General features: G+C 38.8%; 2 protein-coding genes across 8 annotated transcripts; both read left to right on the top strand.

Annotated features, from left to right (window-relative positions):
• LOC109346541 (lysine-specific demethylase JMJ25-like) lies at window positions 418-22,334 on the top strand. Of its 6 annotated transcripts, none has more exons than XM_019586148.1 (15): window positions 418-827; window positions 969-1,084; window positions 12,144-12,243; window positions 12,326-12,470; window positions 12,989-13,052; window positions 13,131-13,312; window positions 13,404-13,960; window positions 14,817-15,149; window positions 15,516-15,878; window positions 16,075-16,123; window positions 16,223-16,308; window positions 21,307-21,426; window positions 21,949-22,084; window positions 22,150-22,218; window positions 22,290-22,334. In XM_019586148.1, the coding sequence occupies exons 1-13, from the start codon at window positions 801-803 to the stop codon at window positions 22,057-22,059; spliced, it is 2,253 nt and encodes a 750-aa protein (XP_019441693.1). In that variant the 5' UTR covers window positions 418-800; the 3' UTR covers window positions 22,060-22,084; window positions 22,150-22,218; window positions 22,290-22,334. The 6 variants fall into 6 exon arrangements, with proteins under 6 accessions (XP_019441693.1, XP_019441689.1, XP_019441692.1 ...); XM_019586144.1 differs by having other exon boundaries at window positions 419-827; window positions 16,051-16,123; window positions 16,205-16,308; XM_019586147.1 differs by having other exon boundaries at window positions 420-827; window positions 13,131-13,308; window positions 13,406-13,960; window positions 16,051-16,123.
• Window positions 19,761-27,147, top strand: LOC109346544 (protein BUD31 homolog 2). Of its 2 annotated transcripts, none has more exons than XM_019586155.1 (4): window positions 19,761-19,765; window positions 25,650-25,751; window positions 25,847-26,034; window positions 26,721-27,147. In XM_019586155.1, exons 2-4 carry the CDS (start codon window positions 25,658-25,660, stop codon window positions 26,874-26,876), a joined length of 438 nt encoding a protein of 145 aa, XP_019441700.1. In that variant the 5' UTR covers window positions 19,761-19,765; window positions 25,650-25,657; the 3' UTR covers window positions 26,877-27,147. The 2 variants fall into 2 exon arrangements, with proteins under 2 accessions (XP_019441700.1, XP_019441699.1); XM_019586154.1 differs by lacking the exon at window positions 19,761-19,765 and adding an exon at window positions 24,908-25,041.

Here is a 27,147-nt window from a genome sequence, read left to right as displayed (position 1 = left end):
CCGCTAAACTAATGCGGACATGCCCACGCCCACTTAAATTATTGCGGGCATTTACGGGCGCGAGCTAAACAGGTTGGAAGACCCGTTTTGCCATCTCTACTAACTCCACAGGTAGTTACTTACCTACATGATTAAATGTTATTATTAATTACACTGAAATGGGAGATTTAAGCGTTATAGTTAAAATTTCAAGCTTTGCTTCCAGTTTCAAACACTTAGTTTTATTTCCTCAAATCTATTTTAATGTTGATCACATTCAAATCTTCCAATCTCTTTATGGTTATTGGAAAATAAAAAGTATCTAACTTTATCCTTAATCTTTTAAGTTTAACAATTACACGTCTCCTAATGTTATATCTGTATTGTTCCAGCATCGTATTAATTTAACTCTAACAAAGGAAAAATATAAGCCAAAAGGAATATGAAAAGTTAGATAAAAACTGAGTGTTGCGACAAAAGTGAAAAAATGAAAAAAGAAACAAAGTGAGGTATATGGTTCAGTTACTCCACCATTGTTTGTTACTCACCAAATTCATACTTCTCATTTGATACAAACTAAACCACCATGCCTCGCCGCAGCAACTGGCACCGGAACCCGCCACCCACCGTCGAAACCATTCATGAAGGAAAAAAAGATAGTTTTTTGATTCAAAGGCAGAAAAAGAAAAACTCTTTACAAAGATGAAGCTATTGATTCAAAGGCAGAAGATCAAGCTAATGAGGAATCTCAAAACCCTTCAGAAAGCACTTTTCAGAGACGTAGCTTAAGAAATGTTCCTGGACCCAGTAATAAATAGGATATGCCAAAAATGAAGAGAAATGTTAAAGTAAGAAAATCTCTCTGCTCATTTAGGATTTTGTTTTCATTTTTTAAATCTAAGTTAAATGTTTGATTTTGGCTTTATTTATGACATGGATATGTATTGCTGATTCAGATTTTGGTGCTATTTCTGTTTATTGATCAACAGTTTACAGAAGAAAAATGCTTAATGTGCCATCAATGTCAGAGAAATGATAAAGGCGAGGTTGTGAGGTGCACACGTTGTAAGCGCAAAAGATATTGCTTGTTCTGCTTGAAAAGTTGGTATAATTTTGATTCTCTCCTAGTTTTTTATTTAGTTTTCTTCCATGTATATCACCTTTCATGTGATTGAATATGCTTGTCCTTAAGGCAATCCCAGTTGCAGATATAGGTCTATGCATCATATTTTTATTTTGTGCGATTTTAAACATTTTTGAAGATATCGACAAGAAGAAAAATGGAATGACAAGCCCATGATTGAATGCAATTATCGGTTGTTTACAGATACTTTTAGTCATCTGAATGGAAAATCTCAAGAAATCACATATGGTACTCACTACCGATTCTGGTGCGGGGTTCCCTAGACTATGCGATTCATCTGTTTTTAAATTACCATTATAGACTTCCTTTATGATGAACCGGTAAGTGGTATTTAGTACGAGAAATTCGGTACCTGATACATATGCTAAATGAGAGAAATGTAACCATGTGCAAGGTCAACATTCTGAAAAGTTATTGAAAAGATTATATTTTAGACTTAGATGATGAAGACCTGACTAATGTTGTCATTCCTTGGTTTTTTCCCTCTGTTGTGCTAAGGTATTGATAGAAACAGAGTTTGGAATTATAGAAATAGTAGTAGTTTATAGAAAAGAAGGTAGTAATTTAGGTACAGAACTTTAGAAACAGATGCTGAAATTAAAGAATGCAAACTAGAAATCAAGAGGAAATACCCTCTTGCCCAAGCCTTATAGCTGTGTAACTAGTCTCAAACTTTCCCCCCATTTTTCCCTCTTTCCTCTTGTATTTATCATGCACTATCCTTTCGGTTTCTTGCAGTTGCAACTCCTTGTGAGTGGGGTGAGTAGGAAACTCTTCTCATGCTTTACTGACACGTGGCCTTCTTGAATATACCTTCCAAATCTTCCCTTTCTGTTTTTCCTGTGGCTGGTCCACATTAATCTCATTCCTATCATTCGGGCCTTCTTGAAAATCAGTCTTGTCCTCAAGACTGAATGAAGGAAATTGGTGTTGAATAATGAGTGCCTCTTCCCAAGTAGCTTCGGCGGTTGATTGACCCTTCCATTTAATCAACCACTGCTTTGTTTGAGCTCCGTGTTGTGATTGAGTTCTAGTAGCTAGGATGAATTCTGGTTCCAACGGAATTCCTGTGTCTTCCCCCATGCCCGGGGGTAAATGTGGCTCAATGGGGTGATTGGCAGCCACCTTTTTTAATTGGGATACATGGAATACCGGGTGAAGCTTGGAGGAGGGAGGTAAAGACAACTGGTATGCTACCGAACCAACGCGACGCTCCACTGTGAATGGACCATAGAAACGTGCGGCTAATTTTTGATTTATTCTCTTGGCTAGAGAATTTTGCTTGTGTGGTCGTAGCTTCAGATAGACCGAATCTCCTGCCTGAAATTGGACGTCTTGGCGGTGTTTGTCGGCCTGATTCTTCATGCCTTGTTGTGCACGGTGCAAGTGAAACCTTAGTTGTTTGAGGGCTTCATCTCTTTCCTCTAGAGCATAAGCAACCGATGCCACTCTAATCTCGCTAGGTAAATAACCGAGAATAGTGGGCGGCTTCCGACCATAGACCACCTCAAAAGGGGTAGTGTTGATAGACACATGCCATGTAGTATTGTAGCATAGTTCAGCCCAAGGAAGCCAATGGGACCAAGTTTTTGGTTGTTCTCCTGCAAAGCAACGTAAATAAGATTCTAGGTATCTGTTAGTTACCTCCGTTTGGCCGTCAGTTTGTGGATGATAAGACGAACTCAAACAAAGTTTGGTGCCATAGAGCTTGAACAATTCGGTCCAGAAGTGGCTAATGAAGATGGGGTCTCTATCACTGACAATGGATTTGGGGATTCCGTGTAGTTTAGCGATCTCCTTCATGAATGCTTCGGCCACCCCTTGAGCCGTGTAAGGGTGTTTCATGAGTATGAAATGTGCATATTTGGAGAGACGATCTACCACCACGAAAATCACTTCAAAACCCCTTGATTTAGGCAACCCCGAAATAAAATCGAGTGAAATGTCCTCCCAGATCTGTTCTGGAATTTGCAACGGTTGAAGCAAGCCGGCAGGGGACAAATTGGAGGATTTGTAACGCTGACAAGTATCACATGCCTTCACAAATTCTTGTACAGTTTTTTTCATTCCCACCCAATAAATATTTTCCGCCAATTTACGATATGTGCGATAGTACCCCGAATGTCCCCCTTGAGGAATGCTATGAAATTCCTGTAATAATTTGGGAATCCACGGGGAGCTCGCAGACAATACCAATCTGCCCTTGTACCGGAGTATGTTGTGATCCACCGTGAAGCCTCTTTTTGTGTTGAGTCCTTGCTGGATGCAAGATCTTATTTGATTCAAATAAGTATCATGTTGGATGCCTTCTAACATATCCTGTCCTTCCCTCCATAACGGTGTAGAATTAATGTAAGAAAGGTTGGACTCTCCTTCTCTGCGTGACAAAGCATCTGCTGCTGTATTCTCATTGCCTGACTTATACTTGATATCAAACTATTAGAGAACACGTGTCAAATTGAATCTGTGATTCAATTTGCAACACATGCCTTTTTTGTTTAGCTCTAACTGTTTTCACAGTTAGAGATTTGTTTTCTGTTACTGGTTTTTACAGTAACTGATTTTTAGTTTTAGTTATATAAGGTGGGTTGTTAGTCACCTTCTAATATCTCTGTTTTGTGTTCCTTTAAATAGGAACTCTCTTGGTTATTTCTAATCAATAAAATTACATTACAGAATTAACATTCTGTCTTTTCTTCTTCTCTATTTCTTCTTTATCTTTTTACATGGTATCAATAGCCTTAATGGCCACTGCCACTGATCCCTCCTCTCCTCCATCAAACGCTTCTGCCCCTCCCATTAGGGCTCTCTCTCCCTCTCTTTCTCTTCCTATCCCTCAAACTAAGCTCAGTGAAAAGAACTATCTCACCTGGAGTCAATTCATGATTGCTGTCCTCAAATCCAACAGAGCAATCAGATTCATTCAACCCACAAAAATTCCCCCCAGATTTCTCTCAGAATATGACAGAACTCATCACCACATCAATCCAAGCTTCCTTAGTTGGGAAGAACAAGACCAAACCGTCTTCTCTTGGATTCTCAACTCCATTTCAGAATCTCTGCAACCTCGTGTCATTGGCTGCACCTCCTCCAATCAAATCTGGGATGAACTCCATGCCTTCTGCAATGCTCACACTAAAGCCAGAAGCAGACAACTTAGAGCCCAACTTCGTACCATATCTCAAGGACCTCACACCATTTCTGACTATATTTCCAGAATCAAGGTCATTTCAGATTCTCTAGCCTCTATAGGCACTCCTATCTCCATAACTGAACACATAGACTGCATTCTTGATGGTCTTGGAGAAGAATTTCAGCCTGTAATCACTGCAGTTGAAAGTCAAATTGAACCTCCATCCATCAATGATCTTGAGTAGTTCTTACTCACGTTTGAATCAAGACTTCTCAAGAACAAGAACAAGGCAATTTCTGATGCCTTATCTGCCAACATAGCCACTGCTACATCTTCAAATCAATCTCCTAATTCTGTTTCTAATCCTGGCCACTTTCCTCCTACTTACAATCAACCAAGGTCTCCCTCTCACAACATATATGACTCCATACCACCTACCTTCAGCAATGGACCACGGGGTGCTCGTTTTGGGAGAAGAAATGGAAAATTCAGTAGAGGAACCAGACCTTCAGGGAGGTTTGTTAGCTCCTTCTTTTGCACCTACTGCAACCGTCAAGGTCATGACATTTCCTGGTGCTACTATGCCAGTCATGACTCACCAAGTACATATCCCTATCACCCTTATCCATCTCAATACTCACCCACACCACCTCCTCCATCTTACCTAAGGAACTCAAGACCTGACCTACCTACACACTCCTTCAGACCTATAAATCAATTCCCTGGATACAATCCTACCTACACCCCTGCCCCTTACCCCTCCTACTATCCACCACCAAACTACAATTCCAGAAACCCTTTTCCCCCATATACCACTAACCCAACTCACAATTACACTCACAACAGGAACCAACCATATGCAATGAATGTAACCACTGATGACTTGGATACCAAACACCCTCTCTGGTTTCCAGACTCTGGAGCTACGAATCACATAACCTCTGATCCTTCACTTGTCCATCATCCAAATGAGCAATTTGGCCCAGAACACTTATATATGGGTAATGGAACCAAAGCCCCTATCTCTTACAGTGGCACTTCTTCTTTTATTTCTCCTATTAATTCTCAATTTTCCCTTTCTTTACAAAACTTACTTCTAGTTCCCACAATAACAAAAAATTTAATCAGTGTCTCACAATTTGCCAAGGATAATGCTTGCTATTTTGAATTCCATCCTAATGAATGCTTTGTCAAATCACAGGGTTCTAACATAATCCTCCTCAAAGGGTCTCTCACCTCAGAGGGCTTATATGCATTCCAGAGTCTCTTTCCCAAGAAATCAACCAATTATGCAGCCACCTCATGTCCAGCTGCCAAGAACCAACCCACTGTTTTAGCTAGCTCTTGTTCTAAGTCTCATTCATCTTTCTTTTTGTGGCATTGTCGCCTAGGACATGCAAATACTTCTGTTGTAAAAACTGTTTTGTCTAACTGTAACCTTACTCAGTCAATCAAAGCAGATTCTACCTTTTGCAATGCTTGTTGTTATGGCAAATCACATAGAGTTCATGCCTCTAAATCTACTAGTACATACTCGAATGCCTTTGATTTACTTTATCTTGACTTGGGGGGTCCTGCACCTATTTTATCTGAATCTGGGTTCAAATACTATTTGTCCATTGTGGATGCTAAAACTAGACACACTTAGATATTTCTCCTCAAACAAAAATCTGAAACCATCACTATCTTCAAGCAGTTTCTCAAATTAATACATACCCAGTTTAACAAAGTAGTCAAGGCTGTTCAAACTGATTGGGGTGGTGAATTCAGACCTTTTAGCACCTATCTATCCAGTTTGGGCATCAATCATCGTCTGTCCTGCCCTCACACCCATCACCAACAGTGTACAGTAGAACGAAAACATAGGCACATTGTTGAAACTGGATTGACTATGTTAGCCCATGCCAATTTACCCTTATCTTTCTGGGAATATGCATTTACTACTGCAGTTTTTCTAATAAACAGATTACCCTCCCCTACTCTTCATCATAAAACCCCTTTCTTTCTTTTATTTGGGACTAACCCTGAATACACTGCTCTGAGAATATTTGGGTGTGCTTGCTTTCCATTACTTAGACCCTACAACAAGCACAAACTTGACTACAGATCCACTGAGTGCACCTTTTTGGGCTATTCATCTCTTCACAAAGGCTACAAATGTCTGTCCAAAGATGGCAGGTTATACATCTCCAAGGATGTTACCTTCAATGAAACTATGTTCCCCTACAAACACCCAACCACACCAGAACCAGAACCCTCAACCTCACATCAGGACCACACCTCCTCCACCACAATTCACCATTTAGCCCACACCCCTGATACATCTCCACATATCCCCACACCACAATTGCCATTATCCAACCCAGGCTCCCCTAACCCTATTTCTCCCACACTAGGTAGCAGTTCAACAAACACCTCTGCCACCTCCTCTGCATCCTCCCCTGTTTCTACCTCACCCTCCTTGCCTGCCCTTCCCATTCCAACCTCTTCTCACCCTATGACTACCAGGTCCAAAGCTGGAATCAACAAATCTATTATTCCCAATCTTTCCAGCTTATTTCTTGTTCATATTGAACCATCAAACCCTAAAGAAGCATTACTTGATCCTGTCTGGAACAGTGCTATGCAAGAAGAGTATAATGCCCTTCTCAATCTGGGAACTTGGTCTCTGGTACCTTTGCCATCAAATAAGAAGGCCATTGGGTGCAAATGGGTCTTTCGAATCAAAGAAAATCCTGATGGCTCCCTCAACAAATACAAAGCTAGGCTTGTGGCTAAGGGTTTCCATCAACAACAAGGAATTGACTACAATGAAACATACTCCCCTGTAGTCAAACCTGTCACTATTCGAATCATTCTCACCCTAGCTGTTACTCATGGTTGGACTCTTCACCAACTTGACATAAATAATGATTTTCTGAATGGGGTCCTTCATGAGGAGGTATATATGACTCAACCCACTGGTTTTCAGAATGGTGACAAAACTATGGTCTGCAAACTCCACAAAGCCATCTATGGCCTCAAACAAGCCCCTAGACAGTGGTTTGAGCAACTTAAAGGTACCTTAATTCAGTTGGGTTTTCAGAACAGCAGATGTGACAACTCATTATTCATTTCTATCACAAGTACCCATCAAACTTTCATCTTAGTCTATGTGGATGACATTATTATCACTGGTTCATCCAGCTCCAAGATCTCTCAACTAATTGACAACCTCAGCTCTACATTTGCTCTCAAAAACCTTGGAAACCTAGACTACTTCCTAGGCATTAAGGTAAGACATTTGCCAAATGGGTCCTTATTCTTATCTCAGACAAAGTATGTCAAAGATCTCCTCAGAAAGGCAAAGATGGACTCTGCTAAACCCAGTATTACACCTATGGCTACCACCTGTAAACTCTCTAAACAGGACTCCAAACTATTTGACAATCCTACTCTATTCAGATCTGTTGTTGGAGCACTTCAATATGCTACAATAACAAGACCTGATCTAGCTTATAGTGTCAACAAAGTGTGCCAATTCATGAGTCAACCCCTTGAGCAACATTGGATTGCAGTTAAAAGGACCCTAAGGTACTTACAAGGAACTACAACCTTTGGCATTCACCTTAAGCCTGTTGCAGCCCCCAATCTTCCTATATGCCTCACTGCTTTATGTGATGCAGATTGGGCAACTGATCCTGATGATAGAAAGTCTATATCAGGAGCCTGCTTATATGTTGGGCCTAATATCATTACTTGGTGGTCAAAGAAACAACAAACTATTTCTAGATCCAGCACAGAAGCTGAATATAGAAGTCTTGCCTTGGCTTCTCAAGAATTGGTTTGGGTGGAGTCTCTGTTTTCTGAATTAAAAGTCCCTCATCAAGTCCCTCTTATTCTCTGTGACAATTTGAGCACAGTAGCTATGGCTCATAATCCTGTTCTTCACAACAGGACCAAGCATATAGAACTTGATCTCTTCTTTGTCAGGGACAAGATTCAGGCCAAAACACTTCAAGTAAAGCACATTCCATCTGATTTTCAGACTGCAGATGTACTCACCAAGCCATTGGCCACTGCTAGGTTTCTAATTTTGAGGAAACAACTCAGAGTAGTTGACTTAGCTTCTTTGGTCAAACTACCCTCGGTTTCAGGGGGGTATATTAGAGAACACGTGTCAAATTGAATCTGTGATTCAATTTGCAACACGTGCCTTTTTTGTTTAGCTCTAACTGTTTTCACAGTTAGAGATTTGTTTTCTGTTACTGGTTTTTACAGTAACTGATTTTTAGTTTTAGTTATATAAGGTGGGTTGTTAGTCACCTTCTAATATCTCTGTTTTGTGTTCCTTTAAATAGGAACTCTCTTGGTTATTTCTAATCAATAAAATTACATTACAGAATTAACATTCTGTCTTTTCTTCTTCTCTATTTCTTCTTTATCTTTTTACACAAACTGATATCCCAATAACTTTGCTATCCAACATTGCTGATCCGCCGTAGTGATACGCTGTTGCAAGAGAAATTTTAGGCTTTTATGGTCGGAGTACACCACGAAGGTTTGTCCCAGCAAGTACGGCCTCCAATGTTGAATGGCCAAGACAAGTGCCATGATCTCTTTCTCATAGTTAGACTTGGAGAGGTTCTTTTCAGATAAAGCCTTACTGAAACATGCAACTGGTCGTTTTTCTTGCATCAACACTGCCCCGATACCACGACCGGAAGCATCACACTCCACTTCGAATAGTTTGGAGAAATCAGGTAAGGAAAGAATCGGTGCTTCAGTCATGACTTTCTTGAGTTGATTGAATGCCTCATGCCTGCTCATTCCATTTAAACCCATCCTTCTTGGTTAATGCCGTGAGTGGTTGGGCTACCTTCCCATAACTCTTGATGAATTTGCGGTAGTACCCCGTGAGTCCAAGGAATCCCCTAACACCTTTGACATTGGTAGGAATAGGCCAATCCAAAACTGCTTGGATCTTTGAAGGATCCATAGCAACACCTGCATGAGAAATTATGTGGCCCAGGTACTCTACTTCTCTAGTGGCAAAGTGACACTTTTTCTTGTTAACGTAAAATTGATTTTCATGCAAAATTTTCATAACAGTTGCTAGATGTGATAGATGAGAATTCCAAGTAGTACTATAGATGAGTATGTCATCAAAAAAAATAAGGACATACTTACGGAGTAGATATCTAAATGTTTCGTTCATGGTAGCCTGAAAGGTAGCCGGTGCATTGGAAAGGCCAAAAGGGATGACCAAGTACTCGTAATGTCCGCTATGAGTACGAAAAGCAGCCTTTTCTATGTCTCTTTCTTGCATTCGGATCTGGTGGTGGTGGTAGCCTGACTTGAGATCCAACTTGGTGAAATATGTTGCTCCATGTAACTCATCCAACAATTCCTCAACCACAGGTATAGGGAATTTGTCCGGTATGGTAGCCTTGTTGAGAGCTCGATAATCTACACACATTCTCCAAGAATTGTCTTTCTTTTTCACCAACAAAACAGGGCTGGAGTATGCACTAATGCTCATCCTGATGAACCCCAATTTGAGGAGATCCTGCACTTGATTCTCAATCTCATTCTTCTGAAAATGGGAATACCGATACGGTCTTACCGTCACGGGTCTTTGTCCTGGTACCAAGTTGATGGCATGATCAAATGGTCTTTGTGGAGGTAACCCTTTAGGAGTGTGGAAAACCTCTGGCCATTGATCCAACACTTGCTGTAGTTGTTCCTTTTCCCGTGTTGCTAGGGATGTGATTTGCTGACACAATAATTTTTCCATAGTGTGCAACCTGTGTGAGGAGTGGTCCTTCTGAAAAATAGTACCCTTCAACCGTTGCAAAGAAGATGCCAAAGGGTGTGAGCCCACGGTCCCTTGTAATGAGAACTCCCTTCCATTTTCGTGGAATCTCATTGTCATTTCCTTCCAATTAATCCTCACTTCACCCAAGGTCCTCAACCAAGCTATACCCAAAATCACATCCAATCCTCCTAACTCGAGTACGTGAGCATTAATTATACAAGTGTAGTTCCCAATTCCAATTCTGAAATTTTGACACACCCCCTGAGACATTATCTTGTGTCCATCTCCTAGCTTGACTCTCACTTTTCTTGTTTCCTCCATCCACAATACCAACAACTTCACCAATTTCGGGGATACAAAATTATGGGTTGCACCACTGTCTAACAACATCAATATAGGGACTCCTTCTACCATTCCTTCTACCTTCATGGTGGATAGATTTTCTGTAGCTCATGTTTTCCAACACCTGACATTCTCCTTCATTGATTCTGCCCTCATCCTCCGATTTAACCTCCTTTGCCCTTGCCATTTCTTCTTCCATTTCTTCATCTTCTCCCAAAACCACTATACGTAATTTTGGGTCAGCACACTTGTGAAGAGGATTATATTGTAACCCGCATCGAAAACACAATCCCTTCTTTCTACGTTCTTCCCATTCTTGGGTTGATAGATGTCTGACTCTTCTTCCCCCGGTAGGCATAAAATGATTTTTGGGTGCCTCTCCTTTTCTTTCTGCTCTAGTAGAGACCAAACTGTCCATGTTGCTACGATTCCCAACTGACTGCCCTTGTCCATAGCGAGGTTGAGAAAAAGTCAAGGGGCGCTGAAAATTTGTGCGAGTCGGAGGTCCAATTCCTTTCTTCATGGCTAACTCCACATTGCGTGCCAGTTTCATGACTTGTAAACGCGTTCCTGGATCATGAATTCTAACCCAGTTCTTGATGTCGTCCTTCAAGCCATGTAGAAAATATCCCACATACTGCTGTTCTGGTTGCCGAGGGACCAAGGAAGCCAAATATTCGAATTCTTCCACATATTCTTGCACAGTTTCCCTCTGTCTTAAAGATGCCAACTCCTCATACGGATTCTGTGTCTCCAGTCCACTGAATCGGTCCATCAGTTCATCTTTAAACATCTCCCAACTCAAATTCGGATGTATCTCTGTGAGAATGGTAAACCAATGTATCGCCGGACCCTCCATGTTCACCTGGGTGAGAGGTATCTTTGCTGTCTCGGGAGTTTTATTAATTCTGAAATACAATTCTGCCCATGTGATCCATCCCCTGGGGTCGTCTCCATCAAACACCGGTAATTCCACCCTCTTTGCTCCCGACATTAACATGTCTAAGGCATTTGCTATCGTTGTTGCGGTTACTGCCTTCTGATGTACCCCCTTTGTCTCTCCATGACTGTCATCGAGAACCTGTGACGACGAAGCCCCGTGAGCCCCACCTGCAGATTTGGTTTCCTCCGTTTGTTTCTCCAATCTACGCACCAGTGCCGCAATATATTTGCGAAATTCGGCCTGATCTCGTAACTCTTTCTCAATCTGCGTTTGTCCTTGTGCAACCGCGTCCAGCGTGTCACCCACCTCTGTCAACTTCGTCTCCACCATGTTTAACCGCTGGTCCACCCCATCTAATCGACTTTGGTTTCTGGTTTCCATGAGTTAGTTTGCAACTCCTCTCCAATTTGAATCCGGCAGGTCGGACCAAAATGATAGAAACAGAGTTTGGAATTATAGAAATAGTAGTAGTTTATAGAAAAGAAGGTAGTAATTTAGGTACAGAACTTTAGAAACAGATGCTGAAATTAAAGAATGCAAACTAGAAATCAACAGGAAATACCCTCTTGCCCAAGCCTTATAGCCGTGTAACTAGTCTCAAACTTTCCCCCCATTTTTCCCTCTTTCCTCTTGTATTTATCATGCACTCTCCTTTCGGTTTCTTGCAGTTGCAACTCCTTGTGAGTGGGGTGAGTAGGAAACTCTTCTCATGCTTTACTGACACGTGGCCTTCTTGAATATACCTTCCAAATCTTCCCTTTCTGTTTTTCCTGTGGCTGGTTCACATTAATCTCATTCCTATCAGGTATCCTGAATGGAAACATGCTGATGTTGCTGAGGCATGCCCTGTGTGCCGTGGTAATTGCAATTGCAAAGCATGCATGCGGTCGGATGCACATATTAAGGTCAGCCTCCTACCACCCTCTCCAGATTGGTTTTTCCTGTGGTTGTCTGTCATTTGAAACAAGCTCATTTGTTTTACTGTAGAAATTGAAGAAAGATGTGGCAGATAAGAGGTATGAAGGTAATGAAGCTAATCTCTCTAAGTATGTACTGATACGTCTCATTCCATATGTAAGACGATTGAATGAAGAACAGATGATTGAGTTGGGGATAGAAGCTAAGAGACAAGGTAGGCCACTGATTTTGGATCGTTGCACTGTAAAAAATCAATTTGGTGCTGGAGCATGGCTAAGTTGGATTAGTGTTTGTGTTTTCAGATCTTGCTTAGTCATTATGCGAAGCACGACTATAAGATTGTTTGCAACTGACTCTATGACGCTGCAGGTCTCATTGCATTTGATGGCTGATTGCAAAAGCGAAATAATTTTCTGTTTTATAAGCTCTGATATACTTTTAGCTGTTGAAAAGCATGATTGTTGCAACCCATTTTTCTATGTTTTTTCCTCTTATTCACATAGTTTGCTTTGCTTGTATTTCCTGGATGTAATGCTTTATTTTAAATTAATTTTTTTCTTTTTTTGTTTGGATTACTTACCTACGTGGCATCCTACTTCAATTATTTTTCTTGTATGCTCCATAGTACCACATCTTGAATTATTATCCCATGTCATGCCCTGTTGCAACTGGGTACTAGTTATACTTGTATCTATTTCATTGTTTAATTTGTGTTTGTTATTTGCACTGCAGGGCTCTCACTCTCAGAGCTTAATATTCAAAAGGCAGAATACTCACGGAGGAAACATGTCTCCTGGTTGAGATTTCTTTTATTTCTTTTGGTTTTTCAGTTATCCTCATAATATTTAGTTTCTGACTTAATGCTGTTTTGTAGTGACAACTGCAAAACATCAATATTTGATTACCACAGAAGCTGTAGAAAATGTTCTTTTCATCTTTGTCTCACCTGTTGCCATGAGCTTCGTGATGGGCAGCTTCTAGGTGGTGCAGATCCAGTTGAGTTGGGGTTCATCAAATGTAGTCTCGAGTATTTGCATGGTGGAAAAGAAAAGGTAAAAATGAAATGCATGTGTATTGATGCTAAGCCCGAGATTCATGAATTACATGCTGGTGCTAATCCTGAGATTCATGAATTGCATGCTGATGCAGGAGCCTGAGATACATGAATCACCTGCTGATGCTGAGCCTGACATTCGTGGATGGTCAAGATCTGGGTGGCATGCAGAAAGTGATGGTAGTATTCCCTGTCCAAAGATCAATGATGAATGCTGCCATGGTTTTCTTGAATTGAAAAGCATATTTGGCCAGGCTTTTATTTCAGAGTTAGTATATAAAGCAGAAGAACTAGCAAAAGCATATACACTTCAAAATGCAATTGAGACTCCTGACAACTTGTGTTCTTGTCTGAAGATCAGTAGAAACACAGATGTTAGAAATAATATAAGGAAGGCAGCTTCTCGTGAAGTTTCCAGCGACAACTGGTTATACTGTCCTAGGGCTGTGGATTTACGACCGGTGGATTTAAAGCATTTTCAATGCCATTGGAACAAAGGGGAGCCTGTCATTGTCAGCAATGTGCTTGAATGTACATCAGGTTTAAGCTGGGAGCCACTAGTGATGTGGCGTGCATTCCGTCAAATTACTAATACCAAGCATGGTCAACATTTGGATGTGAAGGTCTTGGATTGCTTAGATTGGTGCGAGGTTGGTTTAATATCTCAATGTTTAACTGAAGGGGATTTTAGGGGTAATTAATTGTTTGCCTTCATTAATTTGAAGTTTATTTCTAATTTATTTAATGTCTGCTATTTCTTTTTACTGCAACTACTTTGCTTGGAATGTGGCAAAAATAGAATAATTTGTTTGCTGAAAACAAAATTGTATAGTGTCAAGTATTCTACATTTCTTGAGTTTGATAATGTTGTCTTTCCTGGATTGAGGGAGGTTACTGAGCGTTTGATAATCTCAAATTATCAAATAGATAGCAAACATCAGTACTGAATGCCCCACACCAGGAGAGAATTTGCAGGGCACATATTAATTATAAATTTTGTTGTTGACTGTTGATAGTTCAATGATAGAGATCATTTTCTGAGTGAGTGTAATTGGTCTATGTTACAATTTTGTAGTAGTAGACGTGTGCAGTATGCTGTTTATTCTATTGTAACATTGTCAATAGTATGAGTATTGCTTGATCAAGTTGTGTCATTATTATTGTCAGCTTCCTATCACTATCGGGTCTCAATCTGTATGTTAGCATCTTGTGTTAAACATTATCTGAATTTCTTTCTGCTCGTCGTCCTTGCCTGTTTCTATTTTTCCTTATACAATATGGATATTTTCTTGTAACCCTTGCATCCTCTGCTTTCTATTATAATATTGGTATGTTTGCCTGCTTTTGAGGCATACTCTGCTTGTAGCTGAAGTCAGAGGAATTTTGGATGGAAATATTATTGTTTTTCCAGTGCCCCCTCCCACCAAATCAGACTCAAGTAAATAATTTTTATTACCAATACTTTGCCGCTTTTAATTAACATGTTATTCTGTTGATTACAAGCAGAAAGAGATCAATATCCATCAATTCTTTGTTGGGTATACAAATGGTCGTTATGATTGGCTTAATTGGCCTCAGATACTGAAATTGAAAGATTGGCCTCCGTCTAATTTTATTGAGGAACGTTTACCTCGTCATTGTGCCGAGTTCATATCTTCCCTGCCCTTTAAAGGATATACAGATCCTCTCAGAGGTGCTCTTAACCTTGCTGCTATTAACCCCACTGCTCTATACCCAAAGGCAGACATGGGGCCAAAGACATGTATTGCTTATGGAGTTAGTCAGGAGCTTGGACGTGGTGACTCTGTGACTAAGCTTCACTGTGGCATGTCTGATGCAGTAAGATTTATTGCCTTAACTCTAATTACATGGCTTGTCTTTTTGGAGGATTTATTTTGGTTTATCTGAAATGTTTATTTTGTTGTTAGTGTACAAAATTGGAAGTTGTATAGTTTGTATGATGTATAAATCATTTGTCTGAGTCATTGCATTTCTCTTTTTATTTTCTTTTGACTGGATTGTGGTTTCAATTTCATGCTATAAGTTTGTACTTAGTCACTTAGTGTGCATTCTCTTCAATGCATAATCTCTCGTTTGATATTATGTTTGCTGGAGAAATTGATAATTTAAAATGGGTATGTTGTTACAATTGGTGATATCATCTCATATGTAATTTTCTTGTTTATCTTAATCTGGTTGTTTTAGGTAAATGTGTTGACTCATATTGCTAATGTGGAATTGTGCCATAAAAATCTCACTGCCATTGATAAGTTGAAGCTAAAGCACCTAGAGCAAGACAAGAGGGAGCTACTTCGAGATGATCAGGATGGAGAAAGTAATGTGCCTAGTAGTTCATCCTCTACTGTAGATGGTCTTTCATATGGGTCAGAGTTGAAAGACGATGAGAAAGTCAAAATGAAGCAAGAAAACAGTATGTCTGTTGGGGAGGATGCTTCAGATGGTGCTCTCTGGGATATTTTTCGAAGACAGGATGTACCTAAATTGCAGGAATATCTAAAGAAGCATTTTAGAGAGTTTAGGCATGTCCACTGCCGTCCGGTAAAGCAGGTAAATTAGTAAAAGGTTTCCACTATTTGTCAGGACACTCCTTTTAAACTGGCCATTAGTTTTGCTTGGCTCCTATAGAATGATTGCTTATCTCATGCATTGTAGTTTTATTGTTGGTATTGATCATCTAGTAGTCCTTCACTCGTTAATGACATATGCTTATGAAATGTAGGTTATTCACCCCATCCATGACCAGACTATGTATTTGACGCTGGAGCATAAGAGGAAGCTAAAAGAGGAGTATGGTCAGTATTGTCTATAAAGTTTTCGTTTTTGTCTTGGGGAGGGTTTGTTTAACTGGTCTAATTGCTCTTGTATTATGACAGTTGTGTATTTTCTTGCAGGGATTGAGCCCTGGACATTTATTCAGAAGTTGGGAGATGCTGTTTTAATTCCAGCGGGCTGTCCTTACCAAGTCAGAAATCTTAAGGTAAAATCAACATACATGGTCGATTTATTTCAACTTGAGTGTAGATATGTTCTTGCTTTGTATGCTGGTAGTATTATCAATGCTGTGGTTTATTTTTTGAATTGTTTTTTAGGTATGCTGATTCTAACATGCTATCATAGTAGTTTGTCTTACTTCCTCAGATTAAGGGGTTATGATTCAGTGACTTTACAATGTTTAACTTTGGTGACTTCATGTAAACGTAATTGCTTTGAGAGAGAGGATAGAAAACAGTAAACTGAACTTCTCTATTTCTGGAGAGTTAACAGAATGATAGGCAGCTCTATTTATAGCTCGAGACTTACTTAACTGTTAGCTTAGCCTAACTAACATAGCTAGCCTACATCTAACTTATCACTAACTAGCATTCCCTAATATTGTCCCTGAAACCCAGGGTGACTAGCCAAAGTGGTGTAATCAAAGACACTAAGCTTGTCTCTAATAAAACAGAATCTTGTAGGAGAAAGAGCCTTGGTGAGAATATTTGCAGTCTGAAAATTGGTTGTGTTCATTTGTAAGGTCTTGTTTTGAGCTGTCTCTGACAAAGAACAATCCAATTCAATATGCTTTGTCCTTTGATGAAGCGTTGTTTATGAGCTAGAGCCACTGTGTTGAGATTATCACAAAGGATGAGAAGTGAAGGAAAACTGAAGTATGTCAATAGAGATTGCACCCGTAGAAACTCTTGAGCAAGTAGAGCAAGGTTTCTGTACTCAGGCTCTGTGTTGGATCTAGAGATTGTAGTTTACTTCTTTGACCACCATGTGATCAAGTTAGGACCTAGAAAAAATGAGCAAGCACCTGAAGTATATTTTCTATCATCACAATGCCCAGTTTGTATCACAAAAGCCTCTTAATATCAAGCTTCCCTCGTGTAACCATTCAGTTAATTGAGAATAACATAATTCAACTACAAATTATCTTCTCTTTTTAGTACTGTCTATCGTTTCTTTCTGGTTTATGCTTTTCACACAGTATCAATCGCCTTCATTGCTACAGCCAACGGTTCTGATCCTGCTCCAGCCGATTCTGGTTCTTCACCACCACCATTCGCTTTTTCTATGCCTCTTCAAGCAGTGCCTACATCATTTGTTCCGCCTCTTCCAGTAACTAAGCTCACAAAAGAATTTTCTCATCTGGCAACAGTTCATGAGGCAGTTCTCAGGTCTAATTGAGCCTTTAGGTTTGTTAGAGCACCTAATATTCCTTCAAGATTCCTCAATGAGGAAGACCGTCTTCTTAACCATGTCAATCCTAGCTTTATGAGCTGAGATGAACAAGACCAAACCATTTTTGTGTGGTTACTCAATTCGATTTCCAAGTCCATTCAACATTTCAACCTCAAGTTGTTGGATGCAAGTTCTCATGATAACTTTGGGAAGAAATCCACACTTTTTATGATTCATACACGAAAACAAGAAGCCATCAAATACGTTCGCAACTTCGTTCTATTTCTCAAGGCTCTACTTCTATCTCACAATTGTTCTCTTGTATCAAGCCGCTCACTGATTCTCTAATTGCTATTATAGCTCCAATTTCGGTTTCGAGCATATCCATTATATTCTGGATGATTTGAATGAGGATTTTCATCTAGTTATTACTAGTGTGGAGAGTCACGTAGAACCACCATCAACCATTGATTTGGAGCAGTTTGTTCTCACGTTTGAGTCTAGGTTGGAGAAGACTCGCCTCGGTGACAACCTCTGGCTATGACACATAATCATGTGCTTCACAACAAAGCAAAACACATAGAATTGGATCTGTTCTTTGTCAGAGACAAAATTCAATCCTTGGTTCCGCAAGTCAAGCATATACCATCTGAGTTTCAAACAACAATTGCTCTAACTTCTAAATAAGCCATTGGCTAAATCAAGATTTCTTTCTTTTAGGAAACTTGTCAAAGTTTTTTATTCTTCCTACTTATACAACCACCCTTAGTTTCAATGGGGTGTATTAGTGAATATAAGTAGGTAGTTAGTTTAGATAGAGAAGAGCTGGCAACTGTGCATACAACATCTATCTAGGTACTACTATAAATATCTAGCTTCCCTTATGTAAGCATTCAATCAATTGAGAATAACATAATCCAATTAAAAATTCTCTTCTCTCTAGTTCTGTCTATCTTTGCTCTCTGGTTTATACTTTTCAGTTTTCACAGTATCACTAGTATTGAAATCATGACGAGTACCATACAGAATAGGATACTGAGATAAGAAAGATAGAAAATGAGAAGGAGAATTACCAGAAGGAGGAGTATAGTGCTGAACATGGGAAGAAATAGAAGTTGAAGATACACTAGGTACTGAACTAGTAGTAGGAGTTGGGGCATGAGGAAAAGAATGGCCTAGAAAGGTGCACTTCGAGGATCTAAACTCGAACTTGTGTTTGTTGTAAGGCCCAAGATGGGGAAAACAAGAGCAGCCAAACACTATAGGTTAAGTACTCTGGAGCTTTACCAAAAAAAGTTTATGAGGAGATTTGTTGTATAAAGGCGGAAGAAGGAAGTCTATCAAATAGAATGAGAAAGATATTTTCCTAGAATTTCATTGGAAGACAAGCATGAGCAAGGAGTGCCAATCATGTTTCTACTATATGCATGTGCTTCCTCTCAACCATCCATTTCAGTGATGAGTATGAGTGCAACTGTCACTATACAACCCCTAAGAATTGAAAATAAGGATGGAAGGCCTAAACTCAACCCCATCACTTTGAAGTGATTTAATAGATTATGAAACTGAGTTTTCACATTTTTTGAGAAAATGCGGAAACAAATGAAGGGTATTTGACTTTTGCTTAAAAAGGAAATCCAAGTGTCTAGTAGAAGCGTCTACTATAGAAAAATAGTACTTGATACCAAAAGCAGAATGTACTGAAGTTGGACCACGTAGATCTAAATATGAGTCAAAAGGTTTAGAATACACGTTTGAGGAATCATTAGCATGCACCTTTGAGCTTTTCCAAGACAACAGGCTGAACAAAAGTCTAGTACTGTTTTACTAGAATGAGGCATATTACAATGATGCAGTACATGATTTACTACCATGTCATGAGCTTGTCCAAGTTGACAATGCCAAGGAAAATAAGGAGCACATGTACTAGACTACTGAGTACTTGAGCAACTAATTATAGTCTTAATGAAATACAAACTATTTACATGTCCTATGTTAGAAAAATAGGAAGATTGGACTCTAGCAGTTGGAACAAGAGTGCACAGAAGCTGAATTAGACCGAGGATCATGAAAAGCTTAGTCTTTCTTATAAAGATGTAATCAGAAGCCTGAGATTTGACAAAACAGTGCTCGGAGTAGTGGAGAGACAAACTTTAGAATGATGACATTTTTTAATTGAAATTCCAGTACCATCACCCACATAAATTTGATCAGCTTAGAATTTTTCAACTGCCTCATGCAAAAGTTTTGGATCTGAAGTCAAATGTTGAGTTGCTCCAGAATTAGAGTTTCACATATGAGCAATAGGCTTGGCTTCAGCATCAGATAAGGTAGCAGTCATAGCATGAGGATGACTAGAGTGAGATAGGGAACAAAAGATCCAAAACCACGACGTTGAACAAAAGAATGAAGAACAAGTCCAAAATTATAAGGTGGAGCAAAGTACTTGTTGTAGAAGAAAGACTGACCATTAGACTTGCCAAAATGGCGAGACACAACTGGATAGGTGAAAGTAGGTTATTGCCCAAAACCAGGTGGTGCATAGTAGTAAAAGAACACGTCATGGCCAAAGCAGTTACAATAGTCACAAAAATAACCGCCTCCTATGAAAACCTTCCACCACATGTTTGACCTCGAGCAGTACGTAAACCACCGTGAAAGCCACCAAGATAGCCACCTCCATCGTGAAAGTGAGAGGCAATAGCATTCGAATAGAAATGCAAAAATGACGGTGGAGGAGCAACACTCATCAAAGTAAACTTCATTGTCGACGTCACTGAAACTAGAGATTGAATCATAGATTTGGCAACTAAATTTACTGCATAGCATTACAAATCGACTTAGTGCAATTCCTCTTGAGATGGCCTTAAACATGAGAAGAAATGATTGAAGAGCATTTACAGAGGGAAGTCCATTTTGGCTTTCAATCGAATTAATCACCAATTAAAACTCTTCAAGGGGCCGTCCAAATTGAAGTCAATGTGATTTGCTTGTGAATTGGTGAACCAATTGAGACGAAGGAATCAACCATTGCCATGACGGGCATGAAATACTCCAATATCGAACTCGATTCCTTGGCAACTGAATGAAGTTGCGGTCGTAGCTGTCTCCCACTTGCCTTCGTCAAAGCTTGACAATACTCATTGATCTCTTGCCATAACTGCCAAGAGTTTTTGCAACCTACAACCTGAGGTTGTAGATCTCTAGGAAGAGAGTGTAGATTCCAAGAGACAGTCATTTGATCTTGTTCTTCCCAGCTCATAAACACTGAATTAACACGATGATTAATATGATCATCCTCATTGAGAAAACGATCAGGAATTCTTGGTGTGAACACAAACTGTTCAACTCTATTCGATTTGAGAACTGCTCCAACATACTGACTCCAAACAAGATAAATCTTCTCAGTCAATATTGTTGGCCTAGAGCTACCTTATCACTAACTATCATTTCCTAATACTTCATACCTAATTTGGAAGTAATTCTTTCTCACTCTTCATTTTATATTTTTATTAATTAAATAAATAAAAGAACTATTTCCGTGTAGGATATGAAGTCTCCAAAGTTACACAATGCAAAGTCACGTAATCATTTCCCCAGATTAAGTATATGCCCTTCATTAGCAAAAATAGCCTTTTTAAGAAGTGAACCTTTCTGATTCATTTGGACACCTGCCTGTAGAATGATTTCTTAAAAAGAACCCACACCCCTTGCCAGTGGTTCATGTCTTGGGGCTCGATTAGTTTTTATATGAAGGTTACTTGTATAATCCTACATGTTAACATCCATCATATATATGTTTGTTTTGCAGTCATGCATCATGGTTGCACTTGATTTTGTCTCTCCTGAAAATGTTGGTGAGTGTTTCTGTTTGACAGAGGAGTTTCGCACACTTCCAATAAATCACACGTCTTCGAAGGACAAATTGGAGGTATACTAGATTACTCCTTGTTTTATTTTTCAATTGTGTTGTTTATATGTTTCTTCACTGTTTTGAGATAGCATCCCCTACTTTCTTGTTAGTTTCGTTCAATGGGATGTTATATTGGATTATAACTAAAATAGAATTTCTATGATGTGGACTGAACCTGCTAGGATAGTTGGGTGAGTTGGGGATCTGTCAATTTGGCATCTTCAAACCACATTTGTTGAAATCCAAGCGTTGCTTGCTATCCGCTGAACTTTGCAAATTGTTTATATTTGTTAGAATTGAAGCTATAGCACCATCTGTAGGCTGCCTGTCACCTCTGCCAACCACAGAGATGATGAATAGTTCTCTCTAGTAATTGTATTATAAGTTCTAACCTATTAATTACAAGTTAACGAATCTGCATTTAGAAAAATTCACTGATGTGTGAATTAACATAAATATCTCAAATCACTCTGTTTTGTTTTGGTTAAATGGAGATGAATTTTATATAATTTTTTCCATCAATTCCTGCTTTGGTAACAGGTGAAGAAAATGACAGTACTTGCTATGAGTACCATGGTTAAAAAAAATGGAGAAAGCAAGTTTAGTGAATGCGAGCTTCAAGCCTTATGTGCATCCATTGCGAGATGCTGATGTTGCACTTTCAACTTCGAAAGAGGTATTACTTGTGCTCAGTGAGAAACACATTTATTCTCTCTTGGCTAACCATTTTCTTTTTGCTAGCAAGGGAAGAAGGTTCAAACCCCTGCGGCAGTTGTTGAAACTTTTGAGCAGCCCGTTCTTTCTTCAAAGGTAACCGATTGTCTTATTTTCTTCTCTTGTCTCCTATTCTTGTTTACAATTTGACTACATATTCGTTCCAGGAAAGTAAATCTTTCGTCACCCCCTCTGCTTTCAACCACTCCTCTCTCAATATCGAAGTTGCTGAGGCTGAAGCCATACAATCTATTCATGCTCCTGAGGTAAAGTCTACTCTCATATTTTTGTACATTTTGTATGTAAGCTTGCCTAACTTTTATTTCAATTGGAGGCTGAACTTTCCAGGCGAGATTTGATCAACCCAGTTGTTGAAAAATCTTCTGCCTCCCTTGTCCAAACTGCCATAAAAAAGGGGCGTATGGTTCCTCCAGCTCCTCTATTGGACATGGTTTATGCAGCTATGGATGAATCCCTTCAATTAGAGCCTACTATCAAAGCTCTGTCAGATGATGCTGCTGGCCTCGCTCCACATTCCCCTTCAGAAAGAACTGAAAATCCTATTGTTCCTGGATATGATCCATTGGCAGAGCTGGACACCATACTCTCAGGCAGCCAAAAACACTCCCCCAAGTCTGCAAAGTCATCTACCTGCACTGGAGAAGACTCTAGAGAATGCAAAGTGATCAAACTCCTTGAATACCTAGAGTCGACAATCTCTTGTCCGCTCAACCAGTTAGCTACTGACAAGAGCCTCCAGGAGCGCCTCTACTCTCTCATTGGCCAATTGAGCAAGCATTCTGCCAGCCTTCCTTCATCGCTTCGACAATTGCCTATCCTTATGAAGACATCACTTGGAGACCTAGCTGTTCAGTATCCAGCACTTCGATGTACCATTGAGTCTCAGGAAAAGAGACTGAAAGATAAAGAGGAATATTCCAAGCTGTTGGTCAAAAGTAAGACTCGTCGAATTGATCTTGATACCAACATCAACAAAGGCAGTGTCGAGGTCTCCTCTCTGGACAAGCAAATTGCTAACTATGAACAAAAGCTCATTGAAATGAAGACCCAGAGAGAAAAGATCCATGCCTGCCTTGTCAAACACGAGGGAGAGAAGAAGAAGCTATTGGAAACTGCTGGCGTCTGGGTGGAAGAAGCAAGAAGAGTTATGTTGACCATCAACGAGGCCACCAAGGACTATGATGAAGCCCTTTCGACTGAAGCAATCTATGCTTTGATGTGGGAAGGCTTCAAGAAAACCCTGGCTGATGTGAACTCTGCTTGAACTTATCTGTTCAATTTGCTGTCAAAGGCTTTGTTAATCACCTCAATGTACTCTTGCACAGTATGTTATGTTCATTAGGATCATCATTTTAGATTTGTACTTATTGTATCACTTATGAATTTGATGATTGTCAATGAATTTACAGGTCCGAGGAAACGAAGGTTCCCACCATAAATGCATCCTTAACAGATTGAAGCTGATCCGAAGTATCGGTTTTTTGAGCCAATATCTTGGCTAGGTGTGATAATCTTAGGTTCCATATATCCTGACTGTAAGAACAGCTTCATATTTTTGTTTTCTGTTGCACTCTTGTATGAGGTATTTTCAGAACATTATATAATGACTTGTGATAGTGTCCATATTTGTACCACTTGCTTATCTAAGGTGCTTGTTCCTAGGCTTAATCATGTTTATGGCAGATGCTAACTTTAGCATTGTACTTTCTGAACTTCAGAATGTATAGATGATGATGTTTTAAGTTGCCCTTTTTGCATTATATATGGCAAAGTATTGTTTAGGTTGCTGCATTTTTTTGCCACTAAAACATTCAGAATAGAATAATGTTTAATAATATGCAAATATAGTGCTCTTGTATTATTGTATGAAGTTTAACAACTACTATTCCCTCACTAATAAGTATATATCATTTTTGGAATTATACTCTTTTCTGGACATATAGGCTAATGTTACATTTTTTCAAATGGAGTTTGCCACCAATAATATTCACAATCCACCATAAACAAGGTTTATGGTTTGTTTTATGTGGAGATCTTTAACCACAAGGTTGTCTTTGATTTAAATTTAATTCACTTTATTCAATGTTGAATGAATACCAATTGTATTAGCGGCTTTATTTTCTGTTATATAATATGCGCTATATATTTCGAACTCACCTTAAGTGTCCTAAGATACTTATATTGGAGTACTTGGACTATCTTAGGTCATATCGATTTCCTTTGATTAATCATTTTTATGTTTTTGCAAGAAATCTTATTCTTTTTTAAGATTTGAAAGGGAGATTGTATTTTTCTATACAAGACTTTCCCAACCCCCTTAGTTCCATGAAACCAACCATTTAAGTGTGTAACCCACAACCTATGAACAATAGATAGATCATGGGTTAACTTTAGGTCTTGATTAACCCATGTGTTTCATTAAATGTTTTAATGGGTATAAATTCCCCTTTTTGAAAATCATAGTAAGCTTATCTCTGATATGAAGAAGAATAGAGGAATTTTGGAAAAGAAATTATTGTGAAGGGTGATAAATAATAAAAAAGGACATTTGATAAGGTCACATAAAAAATGAGATTCAAATCTAAAAAAGTAGGTTGAAATGTAACGGAAAAAATATGTTACCAAAAATCGCTGATTTGTTCAGGAAATTGGAATTGGGCCTGGCCCAGAAAACGGAAACCCGATTGATCCATAAAGAATAATTTAAGCGAAAATGAGAAATCAATCTTAATTTCAATAGTTTTGAATCTTTTCCATTATTTTTCTATTCCTCTTCTATCCCTAGAACCCTAAATCTTCTTCTACTTTTCTCACTTTCCTTTATCTCGTTAAATCTCTATCTTCCTTCGTTAGAAGAAAAGAAGAGGAAGGTTTGAATCCGGAGTCGCTCAATCGCTGGTAAGTCCAACTTAGGTTCCTCGTTCTCTCGCTGTTTCTCTCTTTTTCTTTTGAATTCGAAACCACATCTTTGCTCTGTGATAATCGACGCTAGATAAATACTTGATATATGATTCGGTTAATACAAACATGATATTTGGGGATTTGGATTTTATAAAATAAAATTTAGGGCATAGAATCTGGTTCAACGGTTTTGGGTATTTAGGTATTATAATTTCGGATTACCGTTTTAAGGGAAATATTTGGTTTTAGATGGGTATTTGATTATACTCTTCTTCTTAGTTATTACATCATATGTATTTTTTAATCATGTTGCTCATGTTCAAAGATGTTTGTATATATTAGAGGATGTAATATAGATAATGGCGTGGAGAGAATTTTTTGTTAATGAAATCTATGTGGAAAACAGTATCACCTACCATGTATCCTTGTATGTGCAACACAGTTTTTGCCCCGATGAGTTACTATCGAGGATAGAACTATAAATAGCCTTAACTTGTTTTGTAAATTATTTTGCTTATTATCTACTAACATGATGTGCTATACTTATCATATTGCTTGGTAGAATGTGGAAATTGACCTTTACATGTTATAATTTCCATTGACAGTTTCAAAGATGCCAAAAGTGAAGACAAACCGTGTTAAGTATCCAGAGGGCTGGGAATTGATTGAGCCTACAATCCGTGAACTTCAAGCAAAGATGAGGGAAGGTATGGATTTTCTATGTCATGAATCCTATACCAAGCTTTAGTATGCTCTTCCTTAAACATATAAAATTGATAGTTTTATATTCTTTATGTGGCAGCTGAGAATGATCCACATGATGGGAAAAGAAAGTGCGAGACATTATGGCCTATATTTAAGATTGCACACCAGAAGAGCCGCTACATATTTGACCTCTATCATAGGAGGAAGGAAATTTCTAAAGAATTGTATGAATTCTGTCTAGATCAAGGATATGCTGACCGCAATCTGATTGCAAAATGGAAGAAGGTACTTACTGATTTATTTATTCTATTTCTAAACGTGTTTTTTATTATCACACAAAATTTAATCACAGAGAAAAGTGAAGCACAACTAGGAGGAGGATAGGAAATCCTTTTGTGACTAAAAATTAAATAAATGCTTCATAACTGGTAAGGTCTTAAAGTCCAACTTCCAAAAAATGAAAAAAGAGGCAAAACTAAGTGTTATAGTAAGGCTTCACAACCTGTTGCAAATCAAAGATAGCAAAACCCTTAAAGCAAAGGACTAATGTTATAAATCCTTACATTATTGCTTATTAAGAGAAAGAGTAGTATCTTTGAATCTGCATGGATTCATTTCATTTGTCTTAATCATAGTGCTACTGTCCAAACTGAAGGACTTTACCATAGAATAACCTTTTGGGTTTTATATGGGTTTATCAAGGAGAAATATTTGAAGGCTAGGTGTGTCAGTAATGTATATGGTTACTCTATGGTAAAGTCATTCGGTTTGGACAGTAGAGAAAGCCTTTGATGTATGATTTTATTTCTGATAACCATTAGTGTATAGAGTGACTTCAAAGTATAGTGGAATTTTGACCCTTATATTTATGTAAAGGATGCTTTCATTCCAATGTATATTCTCATTTGTACACCATATGCGCTTTTATGGATTTGAATACTTAAATTATTACATTTTTGTTTGGATTGCAGCCTGGTTATGAACGTCTATGCTGCCTAAGGTGCATGCAGCCACGCGATCACAACTTTGCTACGACATGTGTTTGCAGAGTCCCCAAGCAACTGAGGGAGGAGAAGGTGATAGAGTGTGTTCATTGTGGTTGCAAGGGCTGTGCAAGTGGGGACTGATATAATATCACTTCTAGTATCATTTCCCATGAGGGTTTCTAGACTTATTGTTCATTGCTTTCAGCTTTCTTTTGTGTGAAACCCTCAAGGGCCTCAACTTCTTCCTGTATTACTATTTTCTAATGTAAGAGAGCGCTATGTATTGGGAATGTTACTGGTTAGTTCAAAGCCTACATAGGCCTTTTGTTTTGTACTCCATGCCTTAAAATGTGGCTTCAAATTATCAAACAAAGGTTATGTAGAAAACTATTAATGCTTCTTCTCCTTGTAA

Source organism: Lupinus angustifolius, chromosome LG04 (assembly GCF_001865875.1).
Source record: "Lupinus angustifolius cultivar Tanjil chromosome LG04, LupAngTanjil_v1.0, whole genome shotgun sequence".
Lineage (NCBI taxonomy): Eukaryota > Viridiplantae > Streptophyta > Magnoliopsida > Fabales > Fabaceae > Lupinus > Lupinus angustifolius.
The sequence above is the reverse complement of the archived record's forward strand: the minus strand, read 5'-3'. Positions and strand labels throughout refer to the sequence as shown.

Excerpts from the sequence above, each read along its gene's own strand:
- LOC109346541 (XM_019586144.1), top strand. The coding sequence starts at position 801 with ATGCCAAAAATGAAGAGAAATGTTAAA. Across the intron at positions 13,313-13,403 it reads TGGTGGAAAAGAAAAGGTAA|AGGAGCCTGAGATACATGAA; the intron begins AAATGAAATGCA and ends GCATGCTGATGC. Across the intron at positions 21,427-21,948 it reads CTTCGAAGGACAAATTGGAG|GTGAAGAAAATGACAGTACT; the intron begins GTATACTAGATT and ends CTTTGGTAACAG.
- LOC109346544 (XM_019586155.1), top strand. The coding sequence starts at position 25,658 with ATGCCAAAAGTGAAGACAAACCGTGTTAAGTATCCAGAGGGCTGGGAA. Across the intron at positions 25,752-25,846 it reads TCAAGCAAAGATGAGGGAAG|CTGAGAATGATCCACATGAT; the intron begins GTATGGATTTTC and ends TTTATGTGGCAG. Across the intron at positions 26,035-26,720 it reads TGATTGCAAAATGGAAGAAG|CCTGGTTATGAACGTCTATG; the intron begins GTACTTACTGAT and ends TTTGGATTGCAG.